We start from the raw sequence: 12,414 nt of genomic DNA on the forward strand, positions 1-12,414 counted from the left end.
TCCTATTTATGTATCATTTCAAGGCTTTATCTACTTAAAAGTTGTACATTGAAAACATCTACTTGCAGAATTACTTTTCTTTCAAATTTTCACAAGCGATTTTTTACTGTTAAAGTTAGCATAAAGTAAAGAAAACAAGGCAAATAATTCATATTTTAAGCTAGGAAGCACATATGTTTAGAAAAATAAATTTTCATGAACATAAATTCGCGTAAAATTTTACACTTTTCAAAATAACTGGTTATTAAATGTTGTTTCAGTTTCAAATTAGTGGAATTATTGAATTATTGAAATTTTCTGCAATTTCAACTTTTTCTTAAATAATTTTTAATAACCAATAATTTCGCAAGAAGTGAAACTTTACTAGAATTTATGTACATGTGAATTTGTTTCAGTAACGATTTAAATTTATGTCAAAAAAGATGCTTCCCTTTTGTGCGTCCGGTAAGACATAAATTTACATAATTAATGATGTAATATTATGTCAAACATGACTTCAAAATAAGTCAGAAAATTTATGGCTTCAAGCGTTTCTGTTTTCTCTGGTTTATTTTTATGTCAAAAGTGATGCTTCAATTTTGTGCATCCAATTTGACATAAATTTACACCAAAAAATTAATAGTGTGTAATAGATGCGTCAATCAATGTGCACATTTGTTGAATATGTCTAAATGAGTGTCAGGCGACAACATTCGGAAACCAAATTTTTGTACTTGTGTTCCAAAATGAAGATGATTGCTGATTGAAGTTTTTCTCTGTTCACACTAAAATTGATGATCAAAATAAGATTGAATACGATTTATTTTTACGTCCGGATTTTTTAAGTTTTTCCAAGTTGCGCCCTTCTTAATAATTGATAAAGACAGAGTGTCAGAGAGAGATGTGTTTTCGAGCCAACTGGTTTGTGTGTGTGGTTTTGCTGTAGGAAACCTCATTCACATTTAACGTTTTTTATTACGCACACATTCACACTAAAAGGTTTGTTCCGCGAAGTATTCATGAGAATCAAAACTGTGGTCTGGGGTAACGGGAAAGATAGCATATTACATCAAGCGATGACTGGGGGAGCTGATGAGAAACATTCAACACCACATAATATTAGGTTTCCAATATTTTTCGGTCAAATTCAAATTCTTGTAAAATTAGTTGGTTGGACATCGAGTTTTGTTGCTAAAACCTGAAATATCAGTTTCAGTAGGAACATAAAAGGTTACTTAACAGTTCTTCTTTGCTTGGGAGTTCAACGGGAGGTTATGTCTGTCTTTAAACATCTGTTTAGTTATAAAGTTGATTTGTCAGTTTTGAATTGGTTTTTCAATCATATATTCCTTGGAGGAAACAACACGCAATCAAATATAAAGAGAGTGAGATTCTTAATCAAGTGCCGTTATGGAGTGTGATGGATTTCAATTTTATGTATTAGTATGAATTGAGTTGCGTTCCACTAACACCACTGAAGAGGGGGTGTAATAAAATTGGTGTGAATAAAACTTTCCACAGTATATGTGACCCATAACTGCACCCCGATGCAGCAGTTAAGCTGGTTCAAACCTCGCCTAGTATATGGAGGTTTTAGACAAATAGAAACTTTTTGCAGTAAATTTGTTTATAAATTAAGAAATCAAGAGTAATTATTTCATCGAACACTGACTTTTTTGCCCTTTAGTCTGTTCAGGCGAGTAAATTCCGGAATGCAATATATGATTCTCCCTGCTCAATCTTTTTCTGAACCATCCTAACTTTGATCTATATAAAATCATGTGAATGTGTGACATATAAAATTGACCGCAATTTTACTTACGCACACCCCTACATCTGAGAACCGTTTCATTATGCATGCTCACTGTATGACAGGAAAATGTAACAGTACAGAACTGTTAATGCATTCTTATTAGAAAAACTTGAATGTCATTTTCTCGATTCAATTATTCTGTCAAGACACGTGGCACTTCAAACGGTACTCCTTACAATTTCATTTATAAGTTTGTGCGAGTCGAAATAGAGTGTTTGGGTAAAATTTAAGCCAAAGAAACCTTTAGTGCAATGGTATCAAATGGAAAGCACTTGTTTGTGTTTTTATATATAAAGATTTTATCAACACTTATTCAACTTTTTATGAACAATGATCAATTAGGAACTATTCTTGTTAATGATGACAAATGTAGGAAGAAAAATATTTCTATCATATCAATGTGTGTCCATATGTGTATGTTTTCTTTTTGGTGCTGAAATCTTTTAGAATGGAAAAATTCTAAGGATTTCGGCGCTGTATTAATAATTTCTCTGCTCTTTCAAATCTTTCCAAAAGCGAGCAATGGCGCTATAACCATGGTCGATGACCTGAGATGAAGGTACAGGGTTCCAAAATTAAACAGTGTATGATGGTTAAAGAAGAATTTCTTTAATTATTGTATTGTTAAATTTTGGACTTTATGTAGAAAAACCTCATTTCCATCCCCTGAAGGAAGAATCGCAAGGCCCAACACCAAGGAGCATAGAAATATTTTAGCATCTATGCTCCCAACGAATGAATATCAAATAATCATGGGAACGTATGGTACTGTTGTCCACGTTTCTTCCTCCCCTGGTTCCAGTTGTCTCTGCGTCCAATACTGCACAGTGGGCCCGGCCTTGATAAGATGAATAGTGAATGTATTTTCACTATTCACCGGGATGCTGACAAGATCTGGCTGTGTACGTATCATAAGCATAAGCATAAGCAAGCAAACATTTACCAAACATCATCAATGTCGTTTGAATTTACTGCAATTGAAGATAATGTTTTATACTCTTCACCTCAGTAAGTATTTTAAAAATTTCAGGTATTACGAAAAAGCAACCCCTTTCGAAATATTCAAAACTGAATGAAAAAAGTGACCAAATTTCCCCCAGTTCACGGTACTTATTTTTATGTTTGATTTCATAATGTTTTATTTTATATTTTCCTAAATGTTGAAAGAACCACTAATAGTTTTTTTAAGTTATCGAAAACGAATCATCTCGAGACCAAAATCGCTCATTTTATAATGCTACTAGCTGACCCGGCAAACGTTGTTTTGCCATCTAGGACAGTACGAAACACATTGACGGAAAATATTGTGCGAGATAAAAATTACTACATGAATTTCAAATTTTAATAACTCATCTAATCATTTAGAGAAAAGCTAAATTATAATACAAATTTCAAATTTCAGTGTTTTAAAGATTTCGAATAATTCAAAATTAAATTTGATCTATCGTAATATTTGCTTTCTTCAGCTTTCTAATTTTTTTTCATCCAGATGCGATTCAGATGCTGAAATCTGAGTCTGAATTCTGAATCTGAATTTCAAATCTAAAATTTGAATATGAATTATTAATCAAATTCCTAAATCTTTATTCTGAATTATTAATCTGAATTCTGAATCTTAATTCTGAATCTAAAATCAGAAATTTGATTACTGGCAAACGTTGTGTATCTTATGGTTGTTTTTGCTATATGATTATTTAATAATAGGGAAGTAAATGGTGATGTCTTATTGGAATATCAAAAAGATTATTTTATAAGCCTTCAAACGTAATTTTTGTTTTATTAACTTAAACTATACTACATGAAAACAACACAAACAATGATTATTAATTTTGAAGAACGGTAGAGTGAACAATATTTTTAGTTATTCTCTGATTCGCTAACACGACCAAATTCGATGGCTTACCCACGCGAGAACACGCCACGTAGAGTTGTCCATGTGAAAAACACGGTGTGCTCAGATCGAGACCACAAACGGACATGGTTTGGCCTTGTGCTTTGTTTATAGTGATCGCAAAAGCCAATCGGATTGGGAATTGAAGCCGTTTGAATTGCATGGGCATATCCGTTGGGATCATTGGTATTCTAGGCAGTTGGACATCTTCTCCTCGAAATTTTCCATTTAAAATGGTTACCTCGATAAAATTTTTCATTAATTTCTTAATTACTAAACGCGTGCAAAGCCGTGAAGGGTTTAAATTTCGTAGCAAAATTACTGGCGATCTTACTTTAAGTTGGAGATGGTGTGGTGGCAAGTCTGGACAATCCTAAGAATTTAAAAACTCGGAGGGGTAGTTTACCGTTTCGTTGGCATCGCAAATGGTTTCAATAGATTTGTATAACACTAAATCTCTTGGTATTAAATGCTGAATCCTAATATTTAGATTGTTTACTACATCATTTTTGGCAGTCAAGATAGCTCTTTCTGCCAACCACTCGTGTCTTAGAAAGTTTTTGTCAAGTTCGGGGAATATGCGGTTAATGAGATCATTCTGGGACTCAACAATTTAGCAGAAGTCTGCCGGTAGTTTGATACATCCTGTGTTTTCATGCTGAGCTAATTTTCCCATCGCCGATTTCCAGAAGCTTTTTTGAGAATACTTCAGCGGATGGATCTTGAAGCGTTTCCACTCGCATGTTCGTTTTCAAGTGTAATTTGTTAACAAACCTACACAAATGCGATGATTTTAGGCAAGCGTTCACCTCATCGGCATATGTTGACCGCGGAATAACGGGAAGAGTTTGTCTGAAATCCCCTAAAAGTTTAAAACGAATATTAAATATTAGATGAAAACGACTTACCTGCCTAAATATGTATTTTTCTGCATAAGATGATACACGCAGATGGCAAATTTAACCATCGTTTTCTATTTACTGCCACGCAACTGATATTTGATCCACACGACACCGTTATTTGCACGTTAGGGATGACAGACCCCATAGACGTTAAATTCTTTATGATCAAATATTTATTTTTTATATTTTCACTTTGTTTGTGGTTGCTAAGTTGCATTATAAACCACCACACAGGTGAGCGTCGCTGTAAAGAATCCTATGTAGGTAATCGAGGCACTCGTCCTAACCACCTTAAGGCAACAATTCCACCAAATAAGAAAGGCTATTGCTATTTTTTTTTTGTTCTACTGAAAATTTTGATGGTGATTTAGACAACCACATCTAGGTTGCAGATTGTCACCACGTGCATTTAAATATGCTTGGTTGAGAAATAGGCGCCCAAATTTTTCATTTCTTTTTTTTTTTTTATAATTCTTTATTTGAAACGGCTCATACGATTAAGTTTTAAGGAGCCACACTCGTTTTTTGTTTTTCACAATCATTTTCTTAGTCTAGCACTTTTTTTTATAGAAAAAAGAAGATAGAAAGGGAAATATGAAAATAAAAAAGGGTTATAGACGGAGATCGATAGCTTTTAGATAGAGGTAGATTTCGAACATGTAGTCCAAATCTAGCACAGCTAGCACGTCTCTCACTGGAACGTAAGGTGGTTTTCCTCGGGCCCGAAGGGAATCTATGAAAGTCGTTCTGGCGACAAGATGGACCTCACACGACCAAACAATATGCTCGATGTCGTGGTAACCTTGGCCGCAACTGCACAAATTGCTGCCAGCAATACCCAAACGAAAGAGTACCGCGTCTAAGGGATAATGATTGGACATGAGACGGGAAAATATACGAATAAAATCCCGACTCAGGTCCAACCTATTAAACCAGGGTTTGAGGCTTACCTTTGGGATAATCGAGTGAAGCCACCGACCCAACTCATCCTCGTCCCATTTGCGCTGCCAGTTGTCAAGAGAGTTTCTTCGAACCAAAAAGTAAAATTCGTTGAAGACTATTTCACGCTGAAACGTGTCGCCTTCCATCGCCCCCACCTTTGCTAGCGAGTCTGCTCTCTCATTGCCCACTATCGAACAATGTGAGGGGACCCAAACAAAGGTGACGACAAAGCATCGACTTGATAAAGCACTCAAAACATCCCGTATCTTCCCGAGGAAATACGGTGAGTGCTTTCCTGGTCTTATCGAACGGATAGCTTCAACAGAGCTGAGACTGTCAGTTACAATATAGTAATGTTCAACGGGTCGTGAGGCTACATTTTCTAGTGCCCAATAAATCGCTGCTAACTCCGCAATGTATACTGAGCATGGAGATTGAAGACAGTACGAAGCACTAGTAATCAGGTTGAACACTCCAAAAATTTTTCATTTCTCCAGAAATTATTGATTAGTATGCTTTGGTTACTATCCCCTTCCGACGTTGGCTCGCGACGCCTCGACCTTGGAGACGAAAAACAAACCGCCCAAAGGAAAAAAAATCTCAAAAAAATGGAAGCCATGACTTTTATTTCATTCAAAAAACTACAAATTTAATTATTACGGACAACTGATGCGACTTTGTGTTGTTTTTATTCGATATAAACCGATTCGCATGGCTACAGAATATTCTAAAAATAATTTCATTCGAATCGTTTGGGTCATTTCGGAGGAGTAGTACTACAAACACCGTTACAAGAGAATTTTATATAATAGATGAAAAAGGCTCTATTTGAGTTCAATTTCATTTTTTTTATCCTTGAACACGTTATCCTATCAATTATTGTCAAGAGTATTCAATGAACCAATTTTTAGATATCATTCGTTTGAATGAGGCACGAATGCCATAAACGTGATAAAATGTCTATAATTAAAAAAAAATCGTTTGAATTCGCAGTACCGTCAAACGCGGCACCATGCAATATGACGATGACAGAGTTTCTCACATCGTGAGATAGTATTTCAAAGTTTTCGATTTTCATAGAAAATTTAAAAATCGGGCAATAGATACAAATTTTTACATTTTTTTTTTTCGAGGCCGTAAAAAACTTTACACAGTTTGACATAAATATTTTTTTCTAATTCAGTTACCAGCCTGGGCTAAAATGCATCAAAATGCAACTCGAAGATTTGCCTTGTTAATCTCGTTTCCATATGCTGAAATATGATTGCTATGCATCAAGCGTTTGTTAATTTCAATATTTCATCCTTCCAAACAATAATGTTTATGATTTCACCGAGTAGATTTTTTTGTAGTGTATAACTCTGAATTTGATTTATTTTTCATTTTTTTTAAGGAATTCGAAAAATATGAAAAGAGTTAATTCATAGATCCCGGAGTTTATGAAAATCGATTCATTAGATTTAGTGCATAGTATTTTTTCATCCGAAATGTAGGCTCATTATTTCATCCAAGAACCTCGTGCTACAAACAGTAGAGGGAAAAACCTTTTTCAAACTCAAAATTAAGTAGTTTTGGTTCAAAACAGCACTTCAGTGGCAGCTCTCAACTTTGAGTTTGACAGGGCAATCGCAAAACTAAGTATTGATAGGCATACTCAATACTAAGTTCGGCAGCCGAGCTCAAATTTATCCTTTTTATTCGAGGGTTGTTTATTTTCAGGGAATTAAAGGATGGTTCAATTTTGTTGTACCCGGATGTTGCTGATCCGGAACATTGCATTGCAATTACGGAGCGGTGGAAAGTTTTGACACTCCCAGTCAAAGAAAACTTCCCGATGTTACTTCCCATTGGAAGTAAATACCATCCGGAACTTTCAGGACATTCCAAGACGCTCACCATATGATGACAAAGACGGACAGAATTTTACGCTGACACGGTGGACACTCCATTATGAAGTTCCTCCATACCCAAGTAACACTTAAAATCCATTTTGGTTTTATAATTCTTTAACGATAGTTTATAAACGATTTATATGATCTTTTATTGTTTTAAAACGCATTCATGGGCAACCTTTTTACAACTGGCCTCCAGGACATCTATAAGCGTATAATATATCCAACTTATATAACAACAATAAATTTATTTGATTTGATTTTTATTTTGCTCTTTCAGGGCCTTATAAAACAGTAATATATTTGTAAATGATAGTCGATATAGTCGAATAAGTTTGAAAGGGCTTTTATAGATCAAAACAGGTTTATAAGATGGTATTTTAAACCATTTACAAAATACCATCTTATAAACCTGTTTTGATCTATAAAAGCCCTTTCAAACTTATTCGTAGCATTTGTGTTCTTATAAGGTCATTACAAGCCGTTTAGGTTATAAACAGGCAAATAAATAACTTTATGTGGCGTCTATAAATCATTTATAAGAAACGAAACCTTCTATAAGCTATAAAAGTTTCATAAAAGTTATTCGGCCGGACAATCGGTTTACAAAAGCAAGTCGTCTGGCAATCTTCCAAAATGTCAACAAAAGAATGTTCTCGCCATTTTCATGGTAAATAATGGAATATTTTTTAACAACAGTTTTCTGTTTCTGAAATTAATCCTCATTTAATTCATGCTCTATAAAAGCTCAGCATCCCAATGGCTGAAATAATTTTGAAAACTTGATCTTGAACAACTACAACAAAAAAATTTACTAAAAAATTGATATTTTTTATGAATTCTATCGGGTTTTCATTGCTTAAAATAGCAGTTTACTGTAGGCCCGTTATTTGTTCGTAATTTTTTAATACATATTTGCGGTAAACTTAAAAGCGCAAGTTAATTTAGAGCAGGTAACGAAAATTCAGAAGGAGAAAATAATATTAAATTTCTTTACAGATTCATAACAAATAAATTTAAGCTTCTGATTTGTTTTTTTTATATTTGATTTGAATGAGATTCATTTGTTTTAAAAATTATTATTGAAAACCAAATTGCGGAGCAGAATTATTTGTAAATGAAAATTATATGATAAATAGGTTTTATAAGCATAATTCATACAGAACTTAAGAAGTTGAGTTGGCTTGTAAAGGTTTTATAATTTGCTCTACAGAACCTACTACAGAAGGGCCTTTTTGTGCTACTAAGCGTTGTATTGGAGTTTTATAGACTCTTACATAACCGAACGTGGTTTTATAGCTTGAATTCTTAGTTAGACTGGAGAGCATTAAAAAACTCAAATTGTTACTTGGGTAGTCTTCCGGTAATTGTTCCGGAACGACAAAATTTTGCGTCGTATTCGTTGGTTGCTGTTCCGGTTCAAACTAAACTTGCTAAGTGTTTTCAGTCCGACAAAAAGAGTTCAAATTTTAGTTCATAAGGTCGAACTCAGCTTTGCTCCCTCGCCGAAGGAAAAAAAAGATCAATTTTGAATTCGCAGTTCGAACTCCGTTTTGAACCATCGCAAGGAGGAAAAAGGGGTACTTAACTTTAAGTTCATAGAATCGAACTATGTGTTGAACGTCGGTCATACTTAATTTTGAGTTAAAATAAAGGAGCGTGTGGTGATGGTAAAAAAAACCCCGAGAAGAGGAAAAAATCGGTTTACAAAATGGGTGCCATGACTTTTGGTTCGTGGGTATAAAAACGAAAGTTGTATGAAAAGGTTCCTTTTTTAGGTGAGAGGGGCTAAATCTATTACTAAAACCGTACCCAGGTTTCTAATTCATACCTGTACCAAATTTCAGGTCGATCGGTTATACGATGTGGATTTCAATAAGGTGCATACAAACAAACTAACAAACATATATAGATTAACACATCTGTTTATACTAAATAGCATTCAAATTTTAATAAATGACAAATCTTTTCATAAAGCCTTTTTTTAATAGAACCCTACACAGCAAAAAATTTCTAAAAGTATACGCAATCTAAAATACGAGTGATCTACTTTTTGACCAGTGTAATTCAAAACTAATGTAATTTTACACTCTTTTTGATCTATTTTTAAATCGGTGGTATAAACTTAATTTTGTATGATGTATGTTTACACGCCCTGATCTAAAAAGTATATCTCAATAAAAAATTACATCGAAAACAATGTAAAACACGACAGACCCATTGTTTTCCTTTTTTTTTCGCGGTATAAATTGTTCTGTTTTTTCCGAGATGGTGGTTTATTGTGCGAAAAGAAAAAAATCGCTTCCGCAGTTAATTTTGTATTAAAACCGAACCAAATTCTTTCAGAATTGCATTGAAAAATGGTAGGTTATAGTTATACACTCAGGCAAATTCTTATTATAATTTTCATAAGATGCATCTTATGAACCGCTTTTTAGAGTGTTAAATGATGTTTCATAAGACTCTTATGAAATTCTTTCAATTTTTATACGATGTTCTTATGAAAAATAGAAGAAACGGCATTGTGAAATAATAATGAACATATTCATTCTAGCATCAGTTTATTTTCATCATCTAACAGTACGAAGCAATCGCCGGTCCATAGTTATTATAGTTTTCCTTCAATGTTAAATGTTATTGTTATCTCCGGAATGGTAAGTTCGATTTGATGTTTTGGGTGTGAAGGTTTTACATATTAGTAAACTAAAAAACATTATTTGTTCACTTTTCAGCAAGCTGATCGGCAGAAAAAAACGAAAGGTCGAAGATTAAGATGCGACAAAAAAAACTTTGATGGAGCCGTCTGTTGATGCGCTGCTGATGGTGACCATGAATGATTTATTTTTAAACAAATTTTCCAAACAATAAAGTGAATGTTTTCAGCATGAAACATCTAGATTTTTTCTTATTAGAAAGTGATTTACTGTTTCCATAAGAATCTCTTATGAAAAGCAACAACCTCTCATTGAAGTAGGCGTTTATCTTCAGAATTCATTCGCGTCATAAGACAATCTTATGAATTTCATTAATTTTTCTTATGGCGCCACTTCATAAGAGAATCTTATGGCATACATAATAGTATTTTTCTGAGTGTAGACGAAATGAAAAAAATGAAACTTCAAATTCTCTTTCGATTGCAGGAATTGCAGTTGGTTCAAAAGCCGAATCAATGTTGAATGTTTCTAATGTTTAGGGGATTCTGATTACTATGCTGTTCCGGAAGGATTCAAGAATGCTGCCTGACGCTGATCGGCAAAACATCGCCCTGCTGGGGATCATCGGACACAACCACAATTCCAGCTGCCAGTGATGGTGGGTGTTTTTTGAGTTTGCAGTGTATCGGCAATATATGTTAAATAAAATGACACATGTGGCGTATTTATTCATAAACAACACCCAAAATCTGATTATTTAAAAAAGATTTGTAATAACGGTAATATGTTTTGAAATTTACATCATTGTGTATTTTTACACGACGGTTTATGTCATCCGTTTTCGTGCATTGTTTTCGATCTAAATTTACACGCCTCAAAAATTACATTGTTGAGAAAAATACACCGTGGTAGAATTTTATATCAAAATCGATGTTTTCTTGCTGTGTATTATAAATAGCTTACAATACTGCTAAAAAACCTTTATGAAACTTTGTTTGAAAATTTTAAATTAAATAGTTTTGAAGTTCTTTATAAGAGTTATCGAAATTTTTCTAAAGATATAAGCTACAAATTTTTTTTTTGAAAATTTTATTTTAACGGGTCTCAAAAACACAAACAATTTTTTCAAATTCCGTTACACAGTGCAACACTGAAATTGGAAACAATGTCACTCATCCCTAGTTTTGAAGTACATACCTACACATACTAACTAATAAACCCTTAAGTGAATTTTTTCTATCTCATCAAAAGGTAGGTACTTTTTGCTTCTTCGGAATTTTCACTCACAAATCTGAAAATTTCCTGTGTTTCAAAAATAAAATATTTTTGTACGGTTCATGGATCATAAAACCTTCGTTTTTTCTCCATTTATTCAAAAAACTTGTAGATAAAGATAAACACTATTGAATCGAAGAATGAACCCGCTATTTTATTTGACGTTTTATTATGTTTGAACCAAAAGATGAAATTTATATGACCTTGTTGGTTCGAAAGTTTGTCCATTTTATACAAATGTACAGTTTATTAAAAACATAACAATAACCATTAAAAATGCTTTTGAAATATGACTTCACAATTTTTTTTAAATATATAGAAACAGATGTTTTTTACAATGTTTTTTCCTTAGCAACTGGAAAAATTAATGTTCATATCCAAATTAATCAAAACATTGCTTACCTTAACCCCGTGGCCGAAACTGTTAATGCGTCCGATTTCGCGTCCATAGTAGTGGTCCGGTGCTTTTGATTCAACTGGAAAGATAGAAAGGAAAACATTAATTTTTAATTAAAAGTTCTAAGAAAAACTCAGGAATAAAAATCTATGAAGGGACAAAAAATTCGCTTGAGTTTTATTTGTGTTGGATCCGATGTTAAGAATTTTGCTATTCTCAAACAATGTTCAAACGATTCGTTCAATCGTATCATGAAAGATAAGATCAATAGCTTTAAATTGTAATAGGTATCTAACAGCCCAATTGTTTCCAAAAAATTTTACCCTAAACTGGACAATTATTACTTACTGAAATATTCAGTTTTGTTCTCGTTTGGTAGAACCAAAGCATCAATGCGTATATATTTTCATCCGAATCGAAACACTTGATATCGATCGATATCAACCGGTGAGGAGCTTATCCCGAGCCCATCATTTCTGATTTCCGAATGTAAATGTATGGGTACGTTTTGCATTTTCTATGTGATGCCATACCAATCAGTTTATGTACTACCTGTGTGAAGAGTTAACCGAGCATGAATGTTGGGAAGCTGAAAGGGAAATCTTACTTCCAGGAAAACTGGAAAAGCCACTTGCTACGGATCCGAAGATTTGCGAAACACGAGAGAGA

General features: G+C 33.6%; 1 protein-coding gene across 2 annotated transcripts in view; it reads right to left on the minus strand.

Moving 5' to 3' along the window:
• Positions 1-12,414, minus strand: part of LOC129739837 (protein Skeletor, isoforms B/C) — a 213,346-nt gene that overhangs the window by 112,094 nt on the left and 88,838 nt on the right. For both annotated transcript variants that reach the window (XM_055731366.1, XM_055731365.1), the window contains exon 2: positions 11,751-11,824. In XM_055731366.1, the coding sequence (XP_055587341.1) occupies positions 11,751-11,824 (74 nt within the window). The remainder of the gene's footprint in view (positions 1-11,750; positions 11,825-12,414) is intronic.

Source organism: Uranotaenia lowii, chromosome 1 (assembly GCF_029784155.1).
Source record: "Uranotaenia lowii strain MFRU-FL chromosome 1, ASM2978415v1, whole genome shotgun sequence".
Lineage (NCBI taxonomy): Eukaryota > Metazoa > Arthropoda > Insecta > Diptera > Culicidae > Uranotaenia > Uranotaenia lowii.